The 14,512-nt window shown below is 56.2% G+C and overlaps 1 protein-coding gene across 6 annotated transcripts in view; it reads left to right on the top strand.

The window, feature by feature from the left end:
• The window catches only part of UHRF1 (ubiquitin like with PHD and ring finger domains 1), a 53,804-nt gene that overhangs the window by 17,560 nt on the left and 21,732 nt on the right, over positions 1-14,512 (top strand). For 3 of the 6 annotated variants that reach the window (XM_072721705.1, XM_072721706.1, XM_072721704.1), the window contains 2 exons: positions 5,729-5,895; positions 14,108-14,371. In XM_072721705.1, coding sequence (XP_072577806.1) covers positions 5,743-5,895; positions 14,108-14,371 — 417 coding nt within the window. In that variant the 5' untranslated portion in view covers positions 5,729-5,742. Of the gene's footprint in view, positions 1-4,257; positions 4,408-4,887; positions 5,046-5,728; positions 5,896-14,107; positions 14,372-14,512 lie in introns of those variants that run through there. The other 3 variants (XM_072721708.1, XM_072721703.1, XM_072721707.1) reach the window with 3 other exon arrangements.

Here is a 14,512-nt window from a genome sequence, read left to right as displayed (position 1 = left end):
TGAACTCAGTCGTTCCCTCTTTGAAGAGACTTTTGCATGACCTCCCTATCTAAAAATTGTAAAAGTCTAAATTTAAACTTTGTTCAGCCAAGCGTTGACTAAAAGTTGTGGCATATCTAGGAACGCTCCCATGAGCACATTTTGGAAAGGCCTTTAGCTCCCGGGCAGCTCAGCCTCCCTGAGGTCTGTCCAGACTTTGGATCTGAACCTGCTGGAGGTGGGAGTTGGTTATTCTCTCCCTAGAATGTCTTCCCTGCCTCCTATCTCTTTCCCTGGGACCAGAAGACTCCTTTATTTTATTTTGTCTCCTCACGTTTCACTGCCAGAGGGAGATTTATCTCTGTAAAATAACAAAATGGAATAAAAAAAATGGCTTCCCAAAGTGGTCATTGGGCTAAGGATAGCATTTTTTTCCAGGGAAACTACTTTGAAAGCTCATTGCAAATATCTGATCCACTCCTCATGTCTTGTTATTTTCGTGTTATGTGTAACTGATGGTCATTGTTATACATTGCTTCCCTCTTGGGGAGGAACCAGGCCTCTGCCCATTTCTGGTAACCCTGGGGGATGAGTTTGCCTTCCAGACCCAGATTCCTATTATGGCCAGAGTTGGCTGCTGGCTTTGTCCTTACCCTCTACTGGGAATGTCTTCATCTTCTGCACATAGTCGGCCTTGTTGTTGCAAATAACATCTCTGCTATAATCACGGGATGCCCCGATTTCTTCATTCCACTCCACATAACCCCTTCCCACTAGCTCCACCTTCACTATAGGGTCCACCAGGGTGCTGTTCAGGATTAGAACCACCTGCCCTTTTATGCTGGAGCCGGCCAGGTAGACTGCATCCTTGGGCAACACTAATTCGATTGACTTCACCACAGACATGGGGGGTTGGGGTGGTGGAGAAACATCCTCCCTCCTCCCCCATGCCACTGAGATTCCCGGTTCCTTTGCCGCAGTGAGGTCACCTGTCTGTGACATCATCCAGCCAGGGTTCTGAGAAGGGGTCTCTAGTGGCCAGGAGGGGAGACAGGGCTGTTGTTCAGGGGTGAGATAGCTGGGGAATTCCAAAGTCCTCGCTGGCTTATGAAATGATAGCCCAACCACTTTTTTTTTTTTTCTGTAGGAAACAACAAATACATAAGCCAAAACAACCATAGGACCCTAGCATTCTAGCTACATAGGGGACACCTGTCATCATGCTGGGAGGTTAGAGGCCTAGGTGGGAAGGACTCTGGTGAGGTAGGCATTATGAGCTTTACCTAGAGATGGAGAGGAATGAGCCCAAAGATATTATCTGTTCTATCAGATGGCTCCCAAATGTGGCATGCGCACTCCTTAGCGTTCATACACTGGTTAAACTCATATACAATCATTATCATTTTAAAAAATTTTATTTGAGAGAGAAAGAGAGACCTCAGAGGGAGAGGGAGAAGCAGATTCCCTGCTGAGTGGAGAGCCCATTGCAGGGCTCGATCCCAGGACCCTGAGATCGTGACCTGAGCCAAAGGCAGATGCTCAACCAACTGAGCCACCAGGGTTCCCATAATCATTGTCATTTTAATGGTTCTCTCTATATACCAGTCCCTGATAGAAAAAAATTATACTTATGGCCAAGACATGAAATCTGGTGTGTCCGGACTGAAGATGCTTAGAGCATTGTGTGTTCCCCCTAAACACCTCCTTACACATCTGACATTTCTCTTTACACCCGTGTCTCCTCCCATTGAATGGGAAGTCCCCACAAGGTAGGACTTAGTTTCTGGAAGCTTTGTGCCCATCAACATCTGCTTGACTCTCGGGCTGGTTCAGACAAGAGGGGTGTCAGTAAAAGTTTGTTGAGTGACTTAGTGACCTTCCAGAATATATCATTTTGCAAAAAGGAAACAGGCCTTTTGCCCACTAATGGTTTTCCTGGTGCCTGACTTGCATGTGGGTAGTGGTGAGCCACTGGAGAAGAAGAGATGCCAGAAGTGTCCATTCTCCAGACTCTGGCAGGCCTTCTTCATTGTCTTTGTCCTATCTTGCTTTATTATTTCATATCATGTCTTTTGTAAGCATTGCTAGTTTGTCTCCCTGAATGGTTTGTAAACTTCTTCTGGAGATGCCTGGCACAGTCTTTTATTCATGTTTGTTAATGAACCCAAGCAACCTCTCCAACTTTCTGAAAATGATTGGAGAAATGGGCCCCTCAAAGTCCTTCCTGCAGGGAAAGCCAGACCTCTTTCTGCGTTACTTGACTTGGGATATCTGAGGGGCCTCGGCTGTGCCCTGCTCCAAATACGCCTGAAGAATGTTTTCCCTCTTTTGGTCCTGTTGAGTTTTTGCAACAGTAGGTACAAACAGATGATATGCTCTCACCAGGGATGGGCCAAGTTCCCATGGCAGGTTCCTAGCATGAAAAATCTCATCACAGACTCAGGTAGGCCTGCTTTATACCTGCCGGTCCCTGGGATGTGGTCTGTACCCAGATGATGGGTGTGTGCCCAGAGAGATACTTAGTACCACAGATGAAATTCTGAAGTTGGAAGAAGTTAACTGTAGCATCTGGACTTTGTATCTTGGACTCTATTTGTTCCCTATGACTTCTATGACAAATCCTCACATTTTTAGTGACTTAAAAAACAAATTTATTCTCTTACCGTTCTGGAGGTCAGAAATCCAAAACAGGTCTTAAGGGGCTAAGAAGGTGTTTTAGGGTTCTAGGAGAGGAATCCGGCCATCACCTTTTTTGGAGTCTATGGGTTTCCTCACATTCCTTGTCTGTGGGTCTCATCATGCCAACCTCTACTTCTGTTGTCACTTCTTCTCTGCCCTTCTGCCTCTTTCACTTGTTAGGACCCTTGTGATGAGTTTGGACCAGCCTGCATAATCTAAAATAATCTCCCCCACTGAAAGGTCTTTAATCTCATCTGCAAGGTCCCTTTTGCCATGGAAACTACCATATTCACAGGCTCAGGGATTAGGATATGGCTATCTTTAGGGGGACATTCTTCTGTCTGCCACTTGGGGAAATAATAGCAGAAGGACCAGTGCCTAGAAGGGACTCTACTCAGTGCCAGGGAGACCTGTACAAACAGAAGTTGGAGGTCATCACTCTTCTGCTCAGTCTTCCTGTGCTGCTCACTGCTCCCAAGAGATAAAGCCCAAAGTCCTCCTGGTGGCCCTTGAGGCCTTAGATGCCACCCCTCTCTGACCTCGTCCCCTCTCTGCTCAGCTACACTGGCTCCTGGCTGCTCCCTGCTACATTTCTAAGGCTTTTCTGGCCTCCGAGCTTGCCTGTCCCTCCCTGACCCATCTGTCCTTGGTTTCTATCTCAGATCTCAGCTCAAATGTCATCTGTTCAGAGAGGCCCACCTCTCCACCTCAACCAGAACGTCCTCTCTGCCCACCCCCCACATGCCTCTCCAGCTACTGTCCTGTCTTCAATGCAAATAGCAGTATCTGAAATGATTTGCTTTACGTATTCATTTTTTTTGCCTGTCTCTCCAGACAAGAATTTACCCTTCTGGAGACCACCAACAGGGTTGGCCTTGCCCATTGTTGGGGCCCCCCCAGCTCTGAACACTGCGACCGGGCGCTTTGTAGGTGCCCAGCATGGGTCACTGTGTGCCCGCCAAGGCTGGCCACAGCAGAGCAAGCAGGGCGGAGGGGGCAGGGCAGTCCTGCCCGCCTGGACAGCCGGCGAAGGCGGGAAAACGAGGCGGGAAACCCAGCAAACAAGCCCTGCGGGTGGGTAGGGTAGGGAGCTCTAGCAGGCCCTGACGCCAGGAAATGGAGCTTGGGGCGATCAGGCTGGCCATCGGGGTCCAGGCGATCTCAAGAGGGGCCCCCACATTCTACTGCCGTGTTTAAACATTGATTCTGGCCCTCCTTGCCCTACTGGTCAGTGCGTGCCCCTGCCCGGGGGAGAGGGGCTGTGGAAAAGGAATGAAAGGTCAGGGGGTCTCTACCCGGGGTCCCTGCCCCGGGCGTCCCTAGGGCTCCTGAGGGACACTCATAGTGGGGGGGGGGGCAGCTCCCGCCACTGGGCCGGGCTGCACACTGGGCGCGCCCAGCAGAGCGCGCAGGGCTGGGCGGGGCCGTGGCCCGCTGGGCGGAGTGGGGGTGGGTGGAGGAGGGGGCGCCCCCCACCCCCTTTCTCGCTTCCCGCCACTGCGGCGGCCAATCACCAGGCAGGCGCCCGCCCCTGGCGCGGCCTCCCGCGGCCCCGCAACTCCCAAACGCCGAGTTTTCGCGGGAAAAAAAATCAGAGCAGCTGGCAGCGCGGCGGGCAGCGGCGGCCGTCCAGGCGCTCCGGGTCGCAGGCAGGTCCGCGCGGGGTCCGGGGCCACGCACGCGTGTCCATCGCCATCCCCAGCCAGGCCAGGCGCGCAGGCAGGAGAGCGGATCGGGGCGGCGGCAGAGGTGAGCCTCCGCACTGATCTGGGTGCCTTCCCGGCCCGGGGCGGGGAGAGGGCCCGGCGCACCGGGCGCGGGGACTTTGCAAAACTTTCCGGAGCTGCCCGGGGACGCGCGGCCGGCACCGGCGCACGCACGCCCCGCAGCCTGGCGGCTCTGCACGCCGTCCCGGGCCCTGCCCCCGCCCCGCCGGCCCCGGGAGTCGCCCGCGCAGCCGGGGCGCCGGCAGGGGCGGGAGGAACGTACCCAGAGCCCCGCGGGGGTCGCGCCGGCCGGGTGGGGGAGGGCCGGGCGAGCCGCAGGGGAGGATGTCAGGCTCCGCGCCTGCGCGCGGGGCGCCCCGCGATTCAATTGTCGCGCCCGAGCCCGATTTCGCGCGCCCTTAGTTCCCCGGGCGCGCCTGGGCCAATGGGGAGCGGGCGGGGCGGGGCAGCCGGGCGCGGCGGAGCCAATGAGCGAGGCGGCTCAAGTGAAGGGGGCGGGACTTGGCGCGCGGGGCCCCTCGGCCGGTCCCAGCGGTGGGGGTGGGCGTGGGCTAGTTGGCGTGGCCCGAGCGGGCGGGCGGGAGAATAAGAGGGGCTCTGGCTCCGTGGGTCGGGGTCCCGGGAACGCAAGCCTGCGCGTGAGGCCGCCGTGGGGCCGAGGTGAGTCGCGCGGCGCGCGCGGGGGCGGCCGGGACGGGGCGGCCGGTTGCCATGGCCACCGCGGGGCCGGCCGCGTCGCGCACGCGCGCGGGGGGGGGCGGCGGGGCCGCGGGCGCCCAGGGTTGGGGGCTCCGGGGTCTGGCGGGGGGCGGGGGGGTGTCCTTCCCCTTCGGTCTCACTTAGTTGAGTTTCTGGGACTTCTGAAGTTCCAACCCGCGCCGGACTTTTGGGTTTTCCTCTTGCTTCAGTATTAATCCAGGGAATGAATGAATGAATGAATGAATGAATGAACGAACGAGCCTGGTCCCTCGCCTCTTGGCTGTGTCCTCCTTCCTTCTGTGGACATTGCCCTCCCCCCCTCCGCCCCCCCCCCCCCCCCCCCCCCGTGAAAGTCGGAGTGGGTTGGACTGAGCGGTCCGAGATGCCTCTTGCCTTCCCCTAATTTGCCCTCCCTCCTGGCACTTCCACCGTTGTTGGTCATTAATGCACTAATTCGTCTTCATCGACTCTGGGGGCCCTGCTCAGCTGCGGCTGGTCCCCCGGCCGGTGCGCCGGGAGGGCTTTCGGGGAGTTTCCTCGTGTCCACAGACTGGACAAAGCCAAGGTGACCTGAGCGTGGCGCGGTGCGGTCTGCTGGTGGCAGCCGCAGAACTGACCCAGAGGTCCCGCTCTCTCCCGCCCAGCACCAGCAGACACCATGTGGATCCAGGTTCGCACCATGGACGGGAAGGTGGCCCACACCGTGGACTCACTGTCCAGGCTGACCAAGGTGGAGGAGCTGAGGAGGAAGATCCAGGAGCTGTTCCACGTGGAGCCAGGCCTGCAGAGGCTTTTCTACAGGGGCAAGCAGGTAAACCCGCCCCGCCGGCTGCCGCCCGCCCAGCACCTTTGTTCTTGCCTGGTCCAGGCGTCGTACATATACTCTCCCCGCCCCTCGTCCGGTCCCGCTTCACGTCTCCACAGAAACCTCAAATGCCTGAGCCAGGAACAAAGGCTCCACTCGCAGATCGACATACCGGGCAGGAAGCTGGCACTCCAATCTGTAGCATTTGGGCTTTTAAGTCGGTCTCCCCTTGTTTTCTTCTTTTTTGTTTTTTGAAGCTCCCTTCAAAATAATCTCTAGAAAAGGAAGTTGGAGGTGGCCAATGGAGGACTGATGAATTTTCCAGGAAGAGCCTAGAATCCTTGCTCCGACACTAGGGCAGAAAGGGCCAGGTTTTTCTTTGAAACACACGCCCGTGGGCCACAGCCTGCACCTATTTAGAGTTCGACCCCACAGGGCCTGTTATCTAGAAATTTGGATCCGCTTGTTCGGAGTCCGGAGATGGCGCTTGCTGGTCAGGAATTTCCGCCACTCTGGGCCTGCTCCGCGGAGTGAGCGGGAGCTCGTGCTTTCCCCCGGGTCTGCGGGCCCCGCTTTCCTGCCTCCTTTCTTCTCGTCCTCTTCCCAGCCCCTGGTGGCCTAAAATGGCCACCCCTGCTTTCTCAGCTGCCCACATTTGGGCGGCTTTCTCTGGGGGCAGTGGGGGGTTTCCGTGTTTGTCGGTGTCTTTGGGGGGCTGGCGGGTTGGCCCATCCTCCCTTGGGTGGGATTTCCCCCGTAAGATAAGATGATCCAGTGCGAAGTGGCCGTCTCGTCCGCAGGGGCCGTCGTAGAGTGGGGTGGACGGTAGGGGACAACGGCATAGGGACTGGGTCCTGGCTTAAAAGTCTTCAGTTGGGCTGCGGGTGCCTGACTTTGTTGTCGTTGCATTTTGAACTGGGTGCTGCCGCCATCTGCTGTCTCCGCTGGGGAATAAACAATCTGCGCCCGGCCAGGGTTTTTTTGGGGGCTGGGAGGTTCCAGTGTGGTTAAACTCCAAAGGAGACCCCGATGATTAATTTCCTGGGCTTGTGGTGACCTTGGAGACCTTTCGCCTGCTTCCTGGGGTGACTTGACTGTCTTAAGGATCCGAGGTAACCCCCGGATGCGGAGGGGAAGCCAGTCCCGCGGACTGAGGGTTTGACTGTTGAGTCGCCTGCGCGTTGAGCAAAGGCAGGGCTTTGAGTAAGCTCTGCCAGGGTGCTGTCTCTCCCGCCTCCTCCAACGGCTCATTTCTGTGGCATCCAGACTGACTTCGATGAGCCACTCGGTCTCTTTGTTCGGCAGAAGATCCTTTCACAGAGTTTCCGAGAACCTCCCGCGTGTGCCTGCTGAGCAGTTCACAGCGTGAATCAGAGGTGGCTCCGATCGAGTCGTCTCAAGTGGGAGTATCTGCGAGCGCCTGCCACGTGCCCGGCACCGTTGTTACATTCCAAACGGGCCGAAAAGTCTCGAGAGCCACGAACACCCAAGCGCCCACCCCTAGATCTTGCCCCTGGCATTTGGCCACATTCCAGCTAGCGCAGCCTTCTCTGTCCTCCTGTCTGTCCACCCATCCGTTGTAGTTTTTGGAGTGCATTTCCAAGTTGCAGGCGCTGGTTCACGCCAGCCCTAAGCCCTTGAGCACGCCTGACATTCACTGGAGCCCGGTACGGGTCTGGATTTCTTGTTTTTCTAGGTTAGCACAGGCACATAGTGAGATACACACACGTAAAGCAGAACATTTGGAGTCTGGACAAATGTCTGCACCCACACAACCAAACCCCGTCTCCCTTCCTTGGTAAAGATCCACGTGAAAGTCCCTTAGGACTCCTGGAAGTCATAAAGCCTGATGATACCAGGAACACCTGTGGGCGGAAGACGCGTATGTTGTACCTTTAACCGGCGGGACGTCAGCGAGGAGAGACGGTGCTCTTGCCCGGCTTTCACACTTAGCACAGGGTTCCTGCTTCCTGTAACCTCCGTGACTGCCGCCCGTCCCCCCGCCTGGTGCTCCTTCCGCAAGCACTCTGCAGCTCGTGAGGGAATGTTGTAGTCGTCTCCGTCTTCCGGCTGAGGCAGCCAGGCCTAGAGCGTGATGCAACTTCCCCAGGGATGCGGGGGGGCCCCCCGGCCTGGCTGCCAGGAGGTGGGACAGCGACAGGAGGGTGGGGACAGGCCTTACCGCAGCACCTCGTGCACTGAGCCAGCGAGTCGAGTCTGCAAACAGACCAGGCTGATACCGGTTGAAAGCAGCACAGTTTCCAGTGGGGGGGCCAGAGAGCTGTTTTTACAGAATGTTCTAGAGAATCTTCGCAGTTCTTTTTTGCTTTTTTTTTTTCCATCCCTTCTAAAGAAACATGTTGTAGCAGTCCAAGGTCTGCAGTAAGGTTGATTGAGATGATAAAGCAGAACATAGTTGAGTCTTTCTTCAGGATATGGGAGGGTTTCGTGGCCGGCTTGTTGGGGCTGAATAGGTTGGCGGTTATGTCGCTTGATTGGCGGAAATGCAAGAAGCTGAATGGGGGCAGGGACCTGGGCGGCAGGCCCAGCCTGGGCAAGGGCGAGAGGCATCTGGTGCCTTTTTCTTGGCTGCCCATAAAAATAACAATAGCTGTCATTTGTGGTGACTCCAGCCCGCTCAGGTGTAGGGCCCTGCCCTTTACATAATCTTCCGGTCCCCTGCCCAGGTGGCCCCCTGCCCAGGTGGCTGTGGCCTGAGCTGCTGCGGGGCTGGCCTGGGAAGTGCGCGGGGCGGTTGCCTGGGTCCAGGCCCGGCCTGCTCGCAGGGAAGGTGCAGTGAGTCAGCATCGGGTTCCTCCCCTCGGCCTTGCTGACGCGGGGACCGGCTTGTTTTCTGCAGTTGCCCCCCTTGAGAAGTATTCAGTAGCCAGTCGACTGGGAGGGAAACCCCAATAACGGCCTCCCTGGCCTCGGTGGTGGTAAGGTCCGTCTGGAAGATCAGCCCGAAATGGTGCCCTGGAAATGGCCTCGAGAGGGTCGCTCGTGTCCGAGCACCACCAGTTCAGACTGGCTTTTCCTCAACGCTGTCCCCGATTTCCCGAGTCCTGTCCGTCAGGCTGCGTGACGGAGGGTCCCCTTCCGTCCCCTGGGGGAGCAGCGCCTGAGCCAGGTGTCTGCTGACCCTTATTGTGTAGGTTTGGCTCCCTGAGGACTGCTCACCCCTGCCCTGGGAGCACCACTTGGCCACAGACCGACTACGAATGAGGGGGCATGTCCCAGTCAGTCCAATAAAGCTTTATTTACAAAAACAGGAGCTGGTTAGGCTGTCATGCTGGCTGTAGCTCAGTTACACCCTGTCGTGCTTCCATGCTGCGTCCTTGGTAGGTGCATCCGGGTTTTACTGTCAGGATCGGCACCGCTGTGGAATGTACTAGAACAGGTCCCCTAGGGCACTGTGCTGCAGTTTTCCCAGGGCAGCGTGCGCAGTGTTTGGTCTTAGGACTCCTTTCCACCCTCCAAAGCAGCTTACAACCCCAAAGAGCTCTTGTTGATGTGGAAGGGTCCTGTGTGGCCCTGGGGTGCTGTCTACTCTGCTCCCCCCGCCAAGGTGGGAAGTCCTGTCCCCTCTGCCGAATCTGCGCTCCTGCTTGATGCGGTTTTTCCTGTCCTGTCTCTGTTGGTCTGTCCCATCTGCATGCTGGGTTGTTGCAGAGCCTGGAGGCTGAGCAGGACCAGTGAGGGGCCTGTACTGCGCCCCCAGGAAGGGGCAGAGCCGTTTTCTGCTCCCTCCCCCTCAGCCGCCCAGCCTAGCCTGGCAGGCCCTCCTGGATGATACTCCCTTTCCTCCTCCAGCTTGATTGGTCCCGTAGGAGGAGGCTCACTGTCCCCGCCACCTCTTGCCTAAATGGCTGCTTAGAGCTAACCCGAGAACCACCACTTGGCCAAGCCCACGGACATGTATTTCCTGCCCTCTTGGGCCTCTGGGCAGCACCTGGCACCCTGAAGAGTACCCTTGGAAAATGTTGGGGGGCAGAGAGTAGACAGAAACGGGAGGCACCGCAAGCTTTAATCCCAGTTTCTGACAGGGACCAGCATGCTTAGTTGTCAAATCCTATATATGTTTGTTCACTTTTACATGGTGTGCATGGCCGATAATTCCAAACATCCAGAAATGTCCAGAAAGCATACTTGGGTTAAAAAAGAGAGAAAGACATAAACACCGGGGACAGTTTTGTCTTCGGACCTGAATCTGCTGTACAAGGTTATGTGCCCCAAACGACACACACACACACCCTCCACTCCAGGCAGTTTTGAGGGATGTTCAGCGCAAAGTTTGGTTCTACGAGATGTTAACTGTGGGTTTAATTTTAACAATGAGACCTCTAACACAAGGGCAGGTCACCTGTCGTGTGGTTTTTGTAGCTTTTATTAATACTGTTAGCTTAGCCTCGGTTGGAATTTTAGGACTTTTTTTTTTTTAAGTCCTCTCTACATGCAACGTGGGGCTCAAACTCAACAACCCCGAGATCAAGAGTCACGTTCCTCCAACTGAGCCGGCCTGGTACTCCAGAACTTTTGGATCTTGATAACGAATCTAAACTTAGAGCACACTGGTGTGAGGCAGGCCTGGGCCCAGCCTCCCTCCCTCGTGGTTCCCAAGCGTTTTTTCACAGCTTTGGGCAGGCAGAGAGGCACACCACACACAATCTCTCCTGCAGCAAACAGTCGTGCAGCCCTCCTGCAAGGGCCCTTCTGGAAGGTTCTAGAAGTGGCCTCAGGAAGCAGCTGGACCAGCTTGTGAGTTATGTCTGGGAGGCAGAGCCCCATGCCAGCCTGCCCCAGCCTGAATGCCCCCTTCCCTGCCCCGTGTGTGCCTGTGTCTGCGTCCTTACCGGGTCGGCTCGTCGGCCGCCTCCAGGGAGCCTGCGCCTGGCTTCCTGACCCGGGGTGGACATGAGGGGCCTGGTCATGCTCCTGGTTCCAGCTCTCTCCCACTGCCTCTCCGTCGTCCGGGTGCCTCGGTTCATGCTTTATTTCCCTGATTTATCCTTGTTTCCCTTGACCGATGTGGGAGGCTCGTCTGCTTTGCTGCCTCTCCCTGTCACACGCAGCTGTGTGGTACTCCTTTGTGTGATGAGGCCATGGTTTTCCCTGCAGGTGCTGCTGTGAACACGCCATGAGGTCACTGTGCGTGTATCTCAGGCACACATGTCAGGGTCTCTGCAGCTCAGGGCTCTCCCTGGGGCCCTTCTGATCCTCTGGGGGTGCTGGGTGGTATCTGGGGACATCCGTGGCTGTCACAGCTGTGGGGCGCTCCTGGCATCGAGTGGGTGGGGGTCAGGGATGCGCACCCCCGAGAGCAATTTGCCCGACGTCAGTGGTGCCAAGGGGGTGTTTGCCTCATGAGGTGCTGGGCCCCAGGGTACACATGTCTTATTCATCCTTTTTGAGGCCGTTTGGCCTGCCTTTTGGTTTCTTTGTCACAGTTACACTGGGGATGCTCGTCCCTCTTCATCTTTTTAAATTAACCCACTTATCATGAATTTATATATTTATAAACTTATTTATATTTACATATTTATTTGAGTCCTCGATGCTCAGCGATATCAAGAGGAAGGTTCGGTGATCCCTCATATACCCGGCCTCCTCACACAGTCCCCCCAGCCACCCACATCCCCGCCTGAGTGGCATGTTTGTTATGTTCGATGAACACATGTTGTACAACTGATGTTAGGGTTCCTTTCTAATGTGCATTCTATGGGTTTGGACAAGTGTGTAGTGATGTGGCCCCGCCGCTGTGGCTCCAGGAACCTCCCAGCCCTGGAACTAAACCCCTCCCTGCCCCACATCGCCAGTCACCCCTCCTCCCACGGATCGTACCACTCTCTCCAGATCCCACCACTCTCTCCGTAGTTTGGCCTTTTCTAGAATGTCCTTAGGGTGGCATCACACCATGTGTACCTTTTTGGACTCCCTTTATAAAAAACAAAAACAATAACAATCCAACAGCTTTATTGAGATGTAATTCATGTACCGTGCAGTCTGCTCCCTTTTAAGTGTGTCGTTCAGTGGTTTTCGGCGTCTTTACAGAGTTGTTCAACCACCCCTGGAGGCAATTCTAGGACCTGTTCTTCACTTACATACAGCCCCTGACAACCAATCACCTGCTTTGACCGCTCAGGAGCCCGTCCTGGACGTGTCACATACATGGACTCACACAGCCGTGGGGCCTCCTGTGTCTGGTTCCCTCCCTGAGTGTCGTGGGTTCAGGGTCCGTCCCCGGGGCGGCATGTGTGGGCGCCTCGCTCCTGCCTGTGGGCGAGTGAAGTGCCCATATGGGGGACACGTGTGTGGGGGACACGTGTGTATCTGGTCCCCCGTTGATGGACAGGTTGTTTCCATCTTTAGGCTGCTGTGAACATGCGTGTGCAGGTTGACTGGTCTCTTCCTTCCCGTCTGTGTCCCCTCCACCCATTGTCACAGCTGTCCTGTGTTGGCCCTGTGTGGGAGGGCTGGCATCTTGTCTCACCCACCTTGGCCTCCCTGTGGTTCTGGGCAGGGCTGGGCACATGGGAGGCTCTGGTCTCACGCTGGGCGAACAGGTGCAGCGGGCCCTGGAAGCTCGTGTGGCTGGAGGCAAGTGTCGATGTGTTCAGATGCACCTTTCTGGGGGTGTGGGGGTGATCATTCATCAGGGCCTCTGGTCTGTGCTGGATAAAGCGTAGCAGCCACTGCAGTGAAGAGCTTTGCATCCTGGAGCTCGCCCTCCCTGTGACCCCAGGTGCTGCTTGCATATTGGGGCAGCCAGGCCTTTGAACACCAGCCTTTGGTAAATGTGGGGAAGGAAGGAAAGTTGATTATTCCTGTATTTGTTTCCCTTTCTCTTCTTTTTCTTTAGGACACCTCTTCTAAACTGGTAGTTCTGCCCTCAGGGGACACTGGGCAGTGTCTGGGGACATCTCTGGTTGTCATGACTGGGCATGCTCCTGGCATCGAGGGGGTGGGATCAGGGATGCTGCTCCCCCACAGTGCCCAGGACGGCCCCCGGGAGAACAGCCCGGCCCCATACGTCCACAGTGCGAGGGCAGAGACCTGCTTTAGGGACCTCGGGATAGGACAAGGTGCACTTGTGGGTCCTAGCTGGGTGTTGGTGGAGCGCCGTGGTGCCATGGGATCGTTTCTAATAGAAGATAATTCCTCTGCCTTTTGTGCCACTGGGATGCGGCTCAGATGATAGAACTCCTCCTTGAGTTGTGCCAGCGCATAGGGTCCCATCAGTGACTCCCGTGGGTGGCATTAAGATAAAGGATTTTGTAGAGAGGGGCAGAGCCGTCGTGGAACCTGGTGAGTGTTGGGTGTGCCTCTCCTTTGGTTCATAGTGGACAGAGTCTCTCCCCCTTGGCACCATGAACTTTTGGGGCTGAACATTCCCTGATGTTGAGGTGTCTTGGGCACTGCGGGGCTGAGCAGCATCCTTGGCTTCACCCACTCAATGCCAGAAGCACCCTGGTTGTGAGGAGCGAAATGACTCCCAATGTGTTGTCAAGAGTCCCCTGGGGGCAGGATCACCGTGGGTGACACCCTGTGCCAGGGTTCCACTGACCCCCAGGAGTCTGCGTTCTTTAACCATCTGACTGTTGAGGTCCTGGGATGCTGCACACATAAATACACACTGAATTGGGGGAAAAGTGGTGACTCTCACATGCTGGGGTCACCCTGGTTTATACTGTCTGATATCTTGGGGATTTATTCTGCTGTCTAGTGTGAGCAGGGACTGGACTCAGGTTTTTCCCCTAAATAATTAATGCAGATTTTGTCTTGACACCACAGACATTTTGAGCCAGATCACCCAGTGTTCCCTGGAGGGCAGGACTGCCCTCAGGTTAGCCCCAGTCATAAAGGTAGTGCATTTTTATTATTCAAAAGTTACAAAGGACGGGATATTAAGAAACCTCCCCCAAGGTGTGATGCGTGTACCCAGCACGGCTGGTCATGCTGTGTGTCCACAGAACATTCGCCATATGACACAGGGAATCCTCATTCGAGAGAGTCTAAGGACCCTGAAGGAAGGGGGTGACCGTGTGTATCCCACTCCCCCTGGCAGTGGACAAGTTCTGTCCTGTGATCTGATGTAGATCCTGCCGTCCATGAGGACAGATTTGGTACATTGTTTATGGCTTGTTCCCGTGCCTGGCACCCAGAAGACGAGCGCTACGTGTCTGGCGGGCCACTGACCTTTGTCTTGGTGTCTCTGCAGATGGAGGACGGCCACACTCTCTTTGACTATGATGTTCGCCTGAACGACACCATCCAGCTCCTGGTCCGCCAGAGCCTTGTGCTCCCCCCCAGCAGCAGCAAGGAGAGGGACTCTGAACTGTCGGACACCGATTCCGGCTGCTGCCTGGGCCAGAGCGAGTCCGACAAGTCCTCAAACAGCGGCGAGGCGGCCTCGGAGGCGGACGGGAAGGCAGGCCTAGCGGATGAAGACACGTGGGACGAGACAGAGCTGGGTCTGTACAAGGTGAGTCTCTTGTGGAAGGTTTGGGGTTGAGCTTTCGTGCCCCCTCTGGCTGATCTCTTGACCCCCAGGACCCCAGGTGGCATGCGCCATGCCTCTCTGTCATCACCGGCTTTCCAGTTGCCCAGCTCTACCACAAGGGTA

This window comes from Vulpes vulpes, chromosome 9 (assembly GCF_048418805.1).
Source record: "Vulpes vulpes isolate BD-2025 chromosome 9, VulVul3, whole genome shotgun sequence".
Taxonomy (NCBI): Eukaryota; Metazoa; Chordata; class Mammalia; order Carnivora; family Canidae; genus Vulpes; species Vulpes vulpes.
Note: the sequence above shows the minus strand (reverse complement) of the source record. Positions and strands in the feature narration are given on the sequence as shown.